The sequence below is a fragment of the Ceratotherium simum genome, chromosome 28 (genome assembly GCF_057802395.1).
Source record: "Ceratotherium simum simum isolate JZ-2026a chromosome 28, ASM5780239v1, whole genome shotgun sequence".
In the NCBI taxonomy this organism is placed as follows: domain Eukaryota; kingdom Metazoa; phylum Chordata; class Mammalia; order Perissodactyla; family Rhinocerotidae; genus Ceratotherium; species Ceratotherium simum.
The window spans coordinates 35,575,127-35,591,294 of record NC_141927.1 but is presented as its reverse complement, the minus strand read 5'-3'; the positions used below and the strand labels follow the sequence as shown (position 1 = coordinate 35,591,294).

General features: G+C 37.4%; 1 protein-coding gene across 1 annotated transcript in view; it reads right to left on the bottom strand.

The window, feature by feature from the left end:
- Positions 1 to 7,289: 7,289 nt before the first annotated feature.
- Positions 7,290 to 16,168, bottom strand: part of ADAM9 (ADAM metallopeptidase domain 9) — a 155,055-nt gene continuing 146,176 nt past the window's right edge. Inside the window, exons 21-22 of the mRNA XM_004428881.3 lie at positions 10,334 to 10,401; positions 7,290 to 8,625 (exon numbers count right to left, since the gene is read on the bottom strand). Coding sequence (XP_004428938.1) covers positions 8,532 to 8,625; positions 10,334 to 10,401 — 162 coding nt within the window. The 3' untranslated portion in view covers positions 7,290 to 8,531. The remainder of the gene's footprint in view (positions 8,626 to 10,333; positions 10,402 to 16,168) is intronic.

The window sequence follows — 16,168 nt, the reverse complement described above, 5'->3', positions numbered from 1 at the left end:
TCCTTGCAGCGTTATTCACAATAGCCAAGACTTGGAAGCAACCTAAGTGCCCATCAAGGGACGAATGGATAAAGAAGATGTGGTATATATACATAATGGTATACTACTCAGCCATAAGAAACGATGAAATCCAGCCATTTGTGACAACATGGATGGACATTGAGGGTATTATGCAAAGTGAAATAAGTCAGAGGGAGAAGGTCAAATACCGTAGGATTTCCTTCATTAAGTAGTAGATAATAACAACAATAAACAAACACATAGAGACAGAGATTGGATTGGTGGTTACCAGAGGGTAAGGGGGCAGGGAGGAGGGCGAAATCGATAATTCAGCACTTGTGTGTGGTGGTGGGTTGTAATTAGTATTTGAGTGGTGAACATGATGTAATCTATGCAGAAATAGAAGTATAATGATGCACACCTGAAATTTATACAATGTTATAAACCAATGTTATTGCAATACACAAAAAATTTAAAATAATAAATTAAAAAAAAAAGAAGGAGAAAACAAGTCACAGATTGGGAGAAAATATTTGCAAAGGGTACATCTAATAAACCACTGTTATCCAAAATATACAAAGAGGGCCGGCCCCGTGGCTTAGCGGTTGGGTGCTCGAGCTCCGCTGCTGGCGGCCTGGGTTCGGATACCAGGTGCGCACCAACGCACCGCTTCTCCCGCCATGCTGAGGCCGTGTCCCACATACAGCAACTAGAAGGATGTGCAGCTATGACATACAACTATCTACTGGGGCTTTGGGGGAAAAAAATAAATAAATAAAATTACAAAATATACAAAGAACTCTGAAAACTCAACAATAAGAAAACAAACAATCCAATTAGAAAATGAACGAAATACCTGAACAGACACCTCATCAAAGAAGATATATAGATGGCAAATAAGAAGATGAGAACATGCTCTACATCATATGTCACTAGAGACTTGCAAATTAAAACAATAATGAGATATCACTACACACCTATTAGAATGGCCAACATCAAGAACACTGACAACACCAAATGCTGGCAAGGATGTGACGCGACAGGAACTCTCATTCATTGCTGGTGGGAATGCAAAATGGTACAGCCACTTTGGAGGACAGTTTGGTAGTTTTTTACAAAACTAAACATACACTTACCATATGATCCAGCAATCATGCTCCTTGGTAATTAGCAAAAGGATTTGAAAACTTATCTTCACACAAAAACCTGCACACTAATGTTTACAGCATCTTTTTTCATAATTACCAAAACCTGGAAGCAACCCTGATGTCCTTCAGTAGGTGAATGGATAAATAAACTGGTTCATCCAGACAAGGGAATATTGCTCAGAACTAAAATGAAATAAGCTATGGAGCCATGAAAAAGACACAGAGGAACCATAAATGCATAATACTAAGTGAAAGAAGTCAATCTAAAAAGGCTACATACTGTATGAGTCCAACCATGTGACATTCTGGAAAAGGCAAAACTATGGAGACAGTAAAACTATCAGTGGTTGCCAGAAGTTAGGGAGGAGGGAGGGATGAAGAGGCAGAGCGCAGAGAAGTTTTAGGGCAGTGAAACTATTCTATATACCATAATCGTGGATACATGTCATTATACATTTGTCAAAATCTATAGAACGTATACCACCAAGAGTGAACCCTAGGGTAAACTATGGATTCTGGGTGATAACGATGTGTCAGTGTGGGACAGTAATAAATGCATCACTGTGGTGGAGGATGTCAATAGCAGAGGCTGTACATGTGTGGGGACACAGAATGTATGGGAAATCTCTTTACCTTCCTCTCAATTTTGCTGTGAACATAAAACACTCTAAAATATAAACTTTATTTTTTTTAAATGGTTAAGATGGTAAATTTTATGTTATGTGTATTTTACCACAATTTAAAAATTAAAAAGCAAGGTAATGCATTAAACAAACACATGGGTAAAAGATCCACTGATGTTCAAGATAGACCAATACATTTTAACATAGCATACTAAAAAAAGTTCATTGATATGTTTTGATTCCACATTCCAACTAACCTTTACCACTTACCACGTTTTGATGTAGTATCCAAAGAAGAATATTGGTAATTATCTGAAAAGGTTATCAAAATACTCCTCCCTTTTCCAACTACATAAACTGGATTTTCTTCATGTATTTCAAATAAAACATATAGCAACAGATTGAATGCGGAAGTAGATATGAGAATCTAGTAGTCATCTATTAAGCCAGACATTAAGGAGATTTACCAAAATGTAAAGCAATATCACTCTCTAAATTCTTTTTGTTTTGGAAAATATAGTTTTTATTTTTAAAATGCGTTACTTATGTTAACATATAAGTCAATCTTGTTATTTTTAAATGAATTAATAAAAATTCTTAAATTTCCATATTATGTGAACAGTGATAACAAAATGAAGTAACATATGTCAAGGCTTCTAAAATGGAGCTGGGAGGCCATTAAGGAAATGGGACTTAGGCACCACACACTAACTACATCTCTTCCCAGACAGGCTGTAACTTTTGAACTGTGCCTTACTGTTGTCATCTTGACCTTCTTTCAAGAGATATGCTTACTCCTACAGATAAGAACTTTTTGCCTTAGAGATGGCCTTGGCAACCAATCAGTATAGCCAAGAAGTAACAGTTCTTGCCAGCACCAATCACAAATTTTGCAAAATAACATGTGTGATTTCTCTCTTTTTGCCTTTATAAACCCTTGCTTCCTCTGTCGTCCTCAGAACACATCTTGGGTTTCCACCTGAATCTATCTCTAGAATTGCAATTCCAATTGTCCAAAGAAATATCTGCCATTTGAATTCTAGTGAATTTTTCCTCGGTCAACAATTAATTTCTAATATGATAAATATTGACAGATATAAACAAAAACATAAAAGCTCTCTGAGAATTTCAATAACTGTTAATGTGTAAAGAAAAATTCCAAAAAGTTTAAGAACCACTACATTAAAATCTTGTATGCGTTCTGGTGAAGGTTTGTGTCCCCTCCAAATTCATGTTGAAGTCCTAACCCCCCAATACGATGGTATTTGGAAATGGGACCTTTGGGAGATAATTAGCGTTAGATCTAATTATCATAGGTCATAAAGGTGGAGCTCTCATGATGGGATTAGTGCCCTTAAAAGAAGAGACACCACAGAGTTTGCTCTCTCTCTGCACACCAAGAAGAGGTCATGTGAGTAAAGGCAAGAAGGCAATTACTAGACAGGAAGAGAGACCTCGCCAGAACCCCACAGTGATGGCACCCCGATCTCAGACTTTTTGCCTCCAGAACTATGAGAAAATAAATTTCTGTTGTTTGAGCCACCCAGTCTAAGGCATTTTGTTATGGCAGTCTGAGCTCACTAACACAGCATGTAATAGCAAAAAGACTGGAAACAATCCAAAAGTCCCTTAATAAGAGAGCTGGGTAAATAAATTGTGATACCTCCAAACAATGGAACACTATGCAGACGGGGAAAAAAAAAGACATTCCTCGTACTGACACGGGATGGCAAGACGCAGAACAGTGCATAAAAAAGGGAAGGAAAATCAGAACATACCTAAAAATTTTACTTGCATCTAAACCTCTCCTAATATATTTTAAAATTTTGAGGACTCTACCGCTCTTCGTTTCCTGCCATAAGGTACCTTTGTCAGTGTCAGCATAGCAGACGCTGAATTTTTTTTTGCATTGCAGGACAAATTATTATTGTATGCAGGACAAGTTATCATGCTGGAACAAACGATAGCCGGGGAAAGCCAGTTTTTTGAAGTTTGAGTGGAGTTCAAGTTGTTTCCGGGATGCTTTTGGGCGCCAGCGATTTGCGGCAGTTCTGTGAAGTACATGACAGACCTACAAGCAAGGCCGCCCCGAACCGCGAGTCAGAGACTAAGGGATTTGTCCTCGAGCTTATTAACATTATCTGCCCCTCTCCTGAGTCACTTCTCTATCCCCACGCGGCGCCCAAACACGGCCGGGCTTCCAGGGTGTCAGGGCCAAATGAACAAAAAGCAGGGAAGGACCCGGGGTTTTCAACGGAGTTGGGCCACAGTTTGACGGAAGCAGGTACGCGTTAAAAGAAGGAAAAGAAAAACCTTCCTCCGCCCCAGAACGGACTAACAGGTCTCCACCGGCTTACCAGGTCTTGACGCTAGCAAGCCACTGAGACCCCCAAGCAGCATCATTAGGCGGAACATGCTGTGGCTCCTGGGCTCCGGGCGGGGACTGACGGGGGACCGTTGGGCCGGCTCGAGACGGGCGCCGCTACCCGCCGGCCCGGGACGCACGGACCCCGAAGGCCGCCTCCCCGCGCGTTCGCGGGCGGCGTTCTCGCGAGGCCGCTGCCCCGGGGGTGCGCCTGGTATTCAACGCCCCGAGCACCCCTCACCGGCATTGCGCCCGCCGTAGTATGAGGACGGCCCGTGCCCTGCGCGCGCACTGCCGGCCGACCCGCTGTGCGTCTGGAGTTCAACCACCGCAGCCCCGCCGTCGCGGCCGTCGTCCCCCACAGATGTTGCGCGTCGTGCTGACGGACCTGCAGGAACTAACACGTTTATTGTGCGCTGTTTTGTATCAGGCACTTCCAGGTGCTTTAAAAGACGAACGTGTAATAAATACTCTCTGACTTGAAAACTATACGCACGCAGACACTCGCACATAAATACACATACATCTTCATTTTTACTAAAGCTGGGTTTCTAAAATTAAAGAAAAAAAAAACTAACCAGATGTGTGGAAAAGATTCCAAGAAAGGGAAAAGTTAGATTTTGATATCTTTGGAAAGAGCCTGCTACGGTTTTTTTCCATACCCACTGGCCAAATGCACTTTGCAGCCAGGCTGTGTCTGCTTTCTCCTCCAGTAACCTGGTTCTCCACATGCCCTTGGCTAAAATTCATGTGATATTCTCTTGTTCAGTAACTTCTCAGTGCAGTGAATATTCATTCATTCATGTAGTGAATGAGACGGACAAGATTCTTCCCCATAATTTCAGAAAATTCTAGCCAAATTCCTCAACACAGAATTCAAAATTTTCTAAATTCGCCCTGTTTTCTCCTATCCCCAGTGCTCTGGCCACCTTGAGCTCTGGTCTCTCCTGAATGAACACTGCCTTAGTCCCGTGGACTGCGATGCCTCCTCCCTCCCACCCTCACCCCCAGTCCCCACCTATATGCACCATCTTTTAATTCTTTTCAAATTTCAAAGAATGAATTAATCTCTCAGACTAATTAACAGAAAAGCGGACACAAACTAACAGGCCCCATGGGAACACAGAAAAGGTCACTTGGGGAATCACATATCTAAACTGACAGTTGAGATGCGATTTTATGGATGCATAGGATTTCACCAGAGCAATCTAAGCCTGAAAAACAATAGCATGAGCAAAAACAAGGCAATAAAAATATATACCTAGCTTGTATCTCAATAGGAACAGCCAATGCTAGACTAACATTGCTTTTAGGCAGTAGTTGAGCCAAAAGTTGGGTTCGTAACATTAGAAGAACAATTAGAGTAAATGCTTAGACTTGTCAATTAGTGGTATTTTGAATGAATTTCTAGTTCTTTCCTTGTTATTTCCCTTTCCTCAACCTTTCCTGTTTAAGTCTTTAAGAGCAGATTTTATATTATTTTTACTTGTGTACATGGCTCTTTCCATGACAGGATGCATGTCCCATCCATAACTTATATATCACAGTACCTAATATGGCACCTGCAAGATGGCAGAGTTTCAGTAAACATTTATGAAATTTAATAAAATCTGATTTGTGCTTATAAAACCTGGATTGGGTTTAACTATACAGTTAGACACCCAGGAATCTGCTTGATAGAAAGGGAAAATGCAATACAGTAGTCCCCCTTTATCCAAGGTTTTACTATCTGTGGTTTCAGTTACCCATGGTCAACCGAAATCAGAAAATATGAAATGGGAAATTCCAGAAATAAACAATTCTTAAGCTTTAAATTGTGCCCTGAGTAACATAATGAAATCTCCCGCTGTTCTGCTCCCTCCCGCCTAGGATGTAAATCATCCATTTTGTCCAGCATATTCATGCTGTATACATTACCCCCCCCATTGGTATAGGAAAATACATGGTATATATCCATGGTTTCAGGCATCCACTGGGGGTCTTGAAAGGTATCCCCCACGGATACAGGGGGACTACTGTATACTGAACAAGGTTAATTTGTGAACATATAGTCAAACTGTGATATCAAAGCTACATATAACTTATCTTGATTATTAAAACATCTTTAGCAGACGGCAAGGAAGCCCTTTAATATTTTCTAATTTTGAAGTGGCATCTATGAAGAAATTTTACCATTTTTAATAGCAATCCAAAATAAATCAAGGACAAACCTAAGTGAAAAGCATACAAAATGTGTAAAAATATATATAAAAGTAAAAAGTTTAGACTGATCAAATAGTCTTTTAGAAAAACTTTCTAAATATTCAAAGATCCAAGGAATTATCTATTTCTGAGGAAAGTTTTAAGTTACATAGTTAACATATATCCAACTGTAAAATGTCAGTGATATGAATTACAATTGCAAATATTAAGACAGATGATAAACATTTTACTCTTATATGAATTGATTCAGAGATTTAAATTGAAATGCAGAGTTCGTTTGGGATTGTTTACAATTTTTAATATATACCTTATTGTTAAAATAATGTACCATCTTCAGAGAACTGAAGTATCTCTCTTCAAAACTAATCTGTTTAGGGGGCCAATCCGGTGGCGCAAGCGGTTAAGTGCTCGCACTCCGCTGCAGTGGCCCGGGGTTCGCCGGTTCCGATCCCAGGCGCTGCACCAACGCACTGCTTGGCACGCCATGCTGTGGCAGCATCCCATATAAAGTGAAGCAAGATGGGCACAGATGTTAGCCCAGGGCCAGTCTTCCTCAGCCAAAAAAAAAAAAAAAGAGGAGGATTGGCAGATGTTAGCACAGGGCTGATCTCCTCACAAAAAAAAAATAACAATAATAAAATAAAAAATAAAATGAAGTCAAACCGTGAAAAAAAAAAAAAAACTAATCTGTTTACCTTTAATAACAAAAAGCCATTGTGCACAATTTGGCAGAAGTCTGAAAAACTAGTGAGATAATATCTGTAAAAGTTTGACTAGGAGTTTTATCTAAAACCAGTATAATGTTTTCATTAAGAAAGTCATAAACAGCTGAGTATTTAGGAAGTTACTGGGCAACACAAAACAGAATTTCAACTATTTTATTTATTGTAAATATTATATTTGTATATGTATATATACACAAATCAAAAATTTTTTGAAAAACTAATGAAATTCAGTTAATAAACGTATATTAAACTTTATTATGAAAGGTTATGAAAAATTTTTAAGTGTTTAAAATTTTACCATCCATACATTTCTTCCACAGTAAAAATTCATTTTTTAACACAGCTGGGATGGTAACTCACAGACACGACACTAACTTTTTTACATTTATCTAAGAAAACCTTTTCTTCCTTTCTCCAGCCTAATTTCTTTGAAAGTATTAGTGTCAACAGAGACATGATCCAGCACACCTTAGAAAATGTAAACATTCTAAATCATATTAACAGCAAGCTTTGAAGTTTCAGATTTTAAAGTGCTCATGAAATTCTCAAGTGGTTTTATGACAGCTCAGTTGATTGAAGATATTATAATTGCTCCTGCTTTATTATAGCCACTAATCAACAGCATATCTGATTAGCTCTATTAAATACTTCGTACCTTAAAGTTTATAATTTATTTAAAATAATGCTATTGTAAAAGGATGTCATGCTTTAACATGATTCATAATAGAAATTCTACTATTAAATTAAATTTTCTAATACTCCTTATCCATAGATAGATCCATAGAATCATTTATCCATAGAATAATCATAAAATGGAAGATAACTGTGTGTGAATACACACACACACTTTTAGTATACTTTGTACTTTCAAAATAATATTATGATATCTCAATTGTGGGTTTCGTGCACTCTTGTGAAGACAAAATATTCCTTTATTCATGTAGTGAATGGGACAGACAAGATTCTAGCATATGATGATTATTAGTCCATGCAAGATGAAAAACATTAGACATTATTGGTAGCTAATTAGTCAGTTTTCATAGGTATTAGATTATCACATGTTCAACCAGAAACTACATTAATGATAACTAAGGTCAAAATTCAGAATTACATTTAAGCACATAATGGCAAAACTTAAACAAATACAATTTATTTGAGAATCATTACAATAACATGTTCAAAATAACAGAATCCATGTTAGGTGCATTAACCTCACAGATGACTGAATAAGACTTATTCAGGGATGGAAATGGAAATGTCATTCTAAATTCCTTGGCTTTACCACATTTCTTATATTTCTCAATTCCTACTACTCGATTTCTGTTTTTCTGTGTCAATAAAGTTTGTTCTGCAGTATTTTGTTCTCATTCATATTGCAGCAGGAAGAAAGGCTTTTCAAGAAAATATCAGGAAAAAAAAGTATTAGCTCAGTTCCCTGAAGATATCTGCAAAAGGAAAGTAAAAAAAATCAAGTGACGGTGCTATATAAAGGAGGTGCAGGAGCAGGACGAGCAGGAATTAAATTTCCCTGAGATGACACTTTCGGTTGTGGTGGAGGTGGCCTGTGAGGGCAAAAAAGACAGTTAATCCTGTGTTTCAACTGAATGAAATAATGTTACACTCATTACAAGCCCAATATAACACCATCCTTAACATCACTGACAATTCTTAAGGGTACATTATAGTCTGATATTATTATTAATCTGATATGCAATAGTTAAAGGACTCCAATCAAAGTCTAAAATGTAGTAACTACCTTAAATTAATGCTATTCTATAATCAACAATGTTGTATGAAGGTTCTGGTTTATATGTTTTTAACAAGAATAGCACATGAAATTGAAAAGACAAATTATAAAAGACAAGTGAGGACATTATGTGGATTAAGCACCTCTTATGCTGTTAGCATTTAAGGGCAGCAAATTACTGCTAAGTGTAAACCTTACATATATACATAGGGCTGAAATTCCAGCTCTCTCAAGCATAATCTCCACTCTGAGCATTAAACCTGCTATGACTTCTACACCTGTCCTTCTCAATCCTCATACTTTAATCTTCCTTAACCTCTCCATCCAATTCTAGTATACCTGTAACTCCAATAATACACTAGAACATTACCTGGTAAATATCTGTCTCACTATTTATATACTCTTCTCTTGATGCTTAGTTGGATTTCAATGCCCTCTTATTGCATAATAAAGATTATACATAAGGACACTCCTCAGTGTTGCAATTCAATTGTAATTTAAGGACTTATGGGGGGTAGGAGGGTGAGATAAATTTTACGTGATGCAAAATATAGTAATAAATTTTCCTCTTTCTTGCTGATTTTAAACCTATCCATTGAGTTTTTAATTTCAGTTCTTGTGTTTTTCAGTTCTAGAACTTCCATTTGATTCTTTTTTTAAAGTTTGTAGTTCTGTGCTGAAATTCTCAATCTTGACTATTAATTCCATGACATAATTATCACAGTCATTTTAAAGTCCATGTTTGATAACTCTATTAACTGTATACCCTCTGAGTCTGTTTCTAGGGTCTATTGCTTTTCTTGGCTTTGGTCAAAATTTCTTTCCTTGTATATCTGGCTTTTTTGATTGGGGGCCAAACATAAAAAAACTGCAGAAATAAGTTGAAGATCTAGTTCAACCTTGTCCCTGGGTCTCCACACAAAGCCTGGGATGTTCCAAGGTACCTCCTCCCTGGCAGGGCTCCAATTTTCGTCCCATCAGCCCTGTGAGTTTGTGGAAAGCTCTCCTCAGCTTCCTAGCCTCTCAGTTCTCACATTCAGAATAGACAGACACATCTAGGACAGAAATGGCCCCCAAAGCTAGGATAATGTCCAGACTGCCTTCTCCTGGACCTTTGCCCCACAACTCTTCATTTCCTTGGTGGTTTTCTGATGCCTTCAAACACATATTTTCCTATATTGTCCAGCTTTTCTAGCTATTCCTAGCAGGACGGCTGGTCCAACCCCTCTAGTTTCCCCATTGCTGGTTATTTTAAAGGCCCTTGCTTCTGAATCTTACGTACACCAAAGACTGCAGTAGCAGCTGATTGTCTTGCTCAAGTTTCTTTAAAATTTCATTTTGATTACACTAATATGACAAAACTTATATAAAAGTTCTTATAAGTTTTTCTGCAATTTGTGCTCTATCTAAACTGTTGGCAATAAATACTTTGTCCTAAATTAAATTGAAATACAAGGGAAAATATTGGACATTAACCCTGGGTTTTATTCTGGTCAAGTAATCTAAGCTAATTCACTTCAGACCTTGACGGGAACTGCTGAGGTTGTCTGGCTGCATAAGTTGGCACTGGAAATCTGTTTGCACATATAGGCTAAAAAGGAAAAAAAAAGTTGTTACCACAATGCACTCATAAATATATTTTCTATACAGTTTGTTATTTCCCATATAAAAGTAATCAATACATTTAAAATCAGTGAATAGATGACTGACTTACAATGCTGACATTTAAAAATACTTTTCTTATTCAACATATCTTTACCACTGAATGTGGAATACTTAATTCTTTAAAAGCTATATTTTTTAATTCAATAACACTTAAGTATTATAATCTTGGTCTTAATCAACTACATTAGTTAAAAGGTAACATATTTCCTATGTCAATATATATTAAATAAAATTTTCCAAAAATGTATTGCCAAACCTATACAGTACCTAACTGGTACTATAAATACCACTAATCTACAACCCTTGATCTTAGAATTCATGATATTCTTCCTTGATGAGGTAGCTGACATGAAGCTTTACAACAAAGTGAGACTCTATAACACGGCCTCAAATAAGAAAGTAAAAGTAAGAATATTTTTCACATATCACATTACATTAGGAAAAGTTAGGGAAGATCAGATGGAATTACTAAATCACTGATGACGTGATCTTGACCAAGATGTTCTCCACTATCTACTGCTATTTCCTAAAGCCCTGTGAATGGCAGAATATGCAGGAGAAGACCTTGAACACTCCCTGGGTCCTAATGTGGAACAGGTGGTCTATCACCTGCTATTTTTTGCTCCAGACAGTGATTTGCTTGTACTGTGAAAATGGAGAAGGGATGCTAAAATCTCTATCCCTTTCCACCAAGCCATAGGAGCAGCACTTTTTTTTTTTGAACTTTGTGTTTATTGCAGTAACATTGGTTTATAACATTGTATAAATTTCAAGTGTACATCATTATACTTCTATTTCTGCATAGGTTACATCATAGGTTCACCACCCAAATACTAATTACAACCCATCACCACACATATGTGCCGAATTATCCCTTTCGCCCTCCTCCCTCCCCCCTTCCCCTCTGGTAACCACCAATCCAATCTCTGTCTCTATGTGTTTGTTTATTGTTGTTATTATCTACTACTTAATGACTACATCAAACTAAAAAGCTTCTGCACAGCAAAGGAAACCATCAACAAAAAGAAAAGACAACCTAACAATTGGGAGAAGATATTTGCAAACCATACATCTGATAAGGGCTTAATCTCCAAAATATATAAAGAACTCATGCATCTCAACAACAAAAAAACTAACAACCCAATTAAAAAACAGGCAAAAGACCTGAACAGACATTTCTCCAAAGAAGATATACAGATGGCCAACAGACACAGGAGCAGCACTTTAAAGGAATAATTAAACTCCACTTCTTAGAATTTACCTGACATATTCTTTTACATGTATGCAGAGACCTATGTGCAAGGATGCTTGATGCTGCATTTTTTGTGGTAACAAGATTTGAAACAACCTGTTTTTTAACTTATGGTAAATCCATAAGATAGGAAGGTATGCAGTTATTAAAAAGAATGGGTACATGCTTATTACAAACAGTGAACCAAAATGTTTTAAGTAGAGAGCACCTAAAATGCTGGTTAAAATATTAAATATGTACTTTTAAATGCTTGGATGAGTTGCTAGGAAGTGTTTTTGCTTAAAGACCAAAAACAATAAGAAAGTATGAAAGAGTCCAGAGTATGTAGCAGCATCTGTCCTGTGAATATCTTCCCATCCTTGGTGGGCTACATTATGCATTTGCAGGTTATATAGACCTAGAAGACAAAACCTGGGGCCTGAGTTGGATGGAATGCTGAAGATAAGACCCTCCATAAAGCCTAGACCCCTAAAGGGCGATATCCTCACCAAGTTAACTAGATAAACAAACACCTGTCCCAAGGAAGAACAGTGAGGACACTGACTATATAGGCCTTGGTACTGGTAGAAGGAGAATAAAAGAAAATGATCACCATGGAGAATTTCTAACCACATACCCATCCTCACAAGGGTTTAGGGGCCAGAGTTCATAATACTTGTGTGGCCCAAAAAACACCAACAAAATTTTAGTTCAAAGGCATCAAAGATTGACCATGCCCACAGGCATCTGGCCAAGAAAAATATACACTCTCTATAGGAACTCACTATAATTCAGGACTGAAATAATTTCCCCATATGAAGTTCCAAAGAACATGAGTTTACAATCAATTCACAAAGCACACTAAGAAACAAGCTATCGCAAGACAGTCAGCAATAATGCCAAACCACAGAACCCACCGAGACCGAACATGTTAAAATGATCAGATAAAGCACAAAAAGTAGGTATTTTTATATGTTTAAAGAAATAAATGCTTTTAAAAATATAATGAAGGGGCCGGCCCAGTGGTGTAGTAGTTAAGTTCATGTGCTCTGCTTCGGCGACCCGGGGTTTGCAGGTTCGGATCCTGGGCGTGGACCTATGCACTGCTTATCAAGCCATGCTGCGGCAGGCGTCCCATATATATAAAAAATGGAGGAAGATGGGCAAAGATGTTAGCTCAGGGCCAATCTTCCTCAGCAAAAAGAGGAGGACTGGCAGCAGATGTTAGCTCAGGGCTAACCCTCCTCACCAAAAAAAATATGTATTTATAATGAAGCTAAAAGAAACTATCACAAATAACCAGGCAGATTTGAAATCTAATTTATCTAACAATATGTCTAAAGACTAGCAGAGGAGGAAAATGAATTGGGGCAAGGGGAAACTAAATCAACCTAAAAGAATACAAGAGGATTTGTGGTGTGGAGAGGAAATAGAAAAAGCAGGAAAAAACTGAAATCATAAAATAATATGGTAGAAAAACTATATTAATAATTGCAATCGATGTACATGGATTAAAGTCTCCAGTTAAAAGGCAAATATTTTTTTAATTTTTAATCCAAGATATTCTGTTTACAAAAGACAACATAAGAACAAAGAAAAGTTGCATGTAAAAAGATATAAGGTAAATAAACAAAAAGAGAAATCCGATATTGCTGTACTAATATTTTAAAAAACGGATTTGAGATGAGAGATTATTTTTCCCAATCTCATACATAAGGACTTTACTGACAACTGAAAACCTAAAAACAGCTATCAAGGACTTCTTTAAGGACTTCTAACAATCAATATGAAAGATGTCACCGGAAGAACATGGGGAAATTTTTAACTACGCCAAGGAATCTGAAAGCTTTTCCCCTAAGATTAGAAATAATGCAAGATGTTTGCTTTTACCACTGCTATGCAACATGGTACCGGATGATCTAGCCAGAACAACTGGACAAGAAAAAAATAATAAAAGGCATCCAAATTGGAAAGAAAGAAGTAATACTATCTCTATTTCCAGATAACATGATCCTATATATAAATAGAAAATCCCAAAGAATCCACAAGAAAGCTACTAGAGCTAATGAATGAATTCAGCAGAAATGCAGGATATAAGATGAACATGCAAAAATCAATTTTGTTTCTATACACCAGCAATGAACAATATGAAAAGGAAATTAAGAAAGCAACTCCATTTATAATAGCACCCAAAAGAATAAAATATCTAGAAATAAACTTAACCAAGAAAGTGAAAGACTTGTACACTGCAAATTACAAAACATTGCTGAAAGAAATTAAAGTAGACCAAAATAAATGGAAAGACAACTAGTGTTCACGGATTCAAAGACTTAATATTGTCAAGATTTGTCAGTACAACCCAAAGTGATCTACAGATTCAACACAATCCCTACCAAAATTCCAACAGCTTTTTTTGCAGAAATGGAAAAGCAGATTCTCAAATTCATATGGAATCATAAGGGGCCCTGAATAACGAAAACAATCTTGAAAAAGAGGAACAAAGTTGGTGGATTCACACTTTGCAATTTCAAAACTTATTACAATGCTACACTAATCACAATAGTGTAGTCCTGGCATACGGATGGACATATAGACCAGTTAAATGGAATTGAGAGTATAGAAATAAACCTACACATCTACGGCCGATTGATTTTCCACAAGGTGCCAAGCCCATTCAACAGGAAAAGAATAGTCTCTTCAAAAATAGTGTCAGCACAAATGGATTTCCACATGCAAAAGAATGAAGTTGGACCCCTATTTCATACCATATACAAAAATTAACTCAAAATGGGTCAACAACCTAAATACAAGAATTAAAATCACAAAACTCTTAAAAGAAAACATACGACTAAATCTTCAGGACCTTGGATTTGACAATGGATTCTTAAATATGATATCAAAAGCATAGCAACAAAACAAAAAAATAGATAAATTAGATTTCATCAAAATTAAAAATTTTTGTGCATCAAAGGACATTATCAAGAAAGTGAAAAGACAACATATAGAATGGAAGAAAATATCTGCAAATCCTATATCTGATTAAGGGTTAATATCCAGAATATGTAAAGAACTCCCACAACTGAACAACAAAAAGACAAACAGCCCATTTGAAAAATGGGCAAAGGGGGCCAGCCCGGTGGCACAGCAGTTAACTGCACGTGCTCCCCTTCAGCGGGCCAGGGTTTGCAGGTCCGGATCCTGGGCGTGCACCGACGCACCGCTTGTCAAGCCATGCTGTGGCAGCGTCCCATATAAAGTAGAGGAAGATGAGCATCTTCCTCAGGGCCAGTCTTCCTCAGCAAAAAAAGAGGAGGACTGGCATTGGATGTTAGCTCAGGGCTGATCTTCCTCACAAAAAAAAAAACATGGGCAAACAACTTGAATAGACATTTCTCCAGAGAGGATATACAAATGGCCAATAAGCACATGAAAAGATACTCAACATCACCAATCATTAGGAAATGCAAATCAAAACCTCAATGAGATACCACTTAACATCCACTAGGATGGCTATAAATAAGATGGCTATAAAATGTTTTGTTTTACAAGTGGGACTTTATCAGATTAAAGAGCTTTTATAAGACAAATGAAACCAGAATCAAGATGAACAGACAACTCACCAGCTGGGAGAGAATATTTGCAAAACATACATCTGATAAGGGGTTGATCTCCATATTATATAAAGAACTCACACAACTGAACAACAAAAAAACAAACAACCCGATCAAAAAATGGGCAGAGGAAATGAAGAGACACTTCTCCAAGGAAGATATACAGATGGCCAATAGGCACATGAAAAGATGCTCAACATCACTAATCATCAGGGAAATGCAAATCAAAACAACACTAAGATACCACCTCACGCCCGTTAGAATGGCTATAATCACCAAGACAAAAAACAACAAATGTTGGAGAGGATGTGGAGAAACAGGAACCCTCATACACAGCTGGTGGGAATGCAAATTGGTGCAGCCTCTATGGAAAACGGTATGGAGATTCTTCAAAGAATTAAAAATAGAGATGCCCTATGATCCAGCCATCCCACTACTGGGAATCTATCCAACGAACCTGAAATCAACAATCCAAAGAGGTTTATGCACCCCTATGTTCATTGCAGCATTATTCACCATAGCCAAGAAGTGGAAGCAACCTAAGTGTCCCTCGACTGACGATTGGACTAAGAAAATGTGGTATATATATACAATGGAATACTACTCAGCCATAAAAAAAGACAAAATCGTCCCATTTGCAACAACATGGATGGGCCTGGAGCGTATTATATTAAGTGAAATAAGCCAGAAAGAGAAAGACAAACACTGTATGATCTCACTCATATGTGGAATATAAACCAACACATGGACAGAGAAAACTGGACTGTGGTTACCAGGAGCAGTGGGGGTGGGGGGGTGGGCACAAGGGGTGAAGGGAGTCATATATATGGTGATGGACAAACAAAAATGTA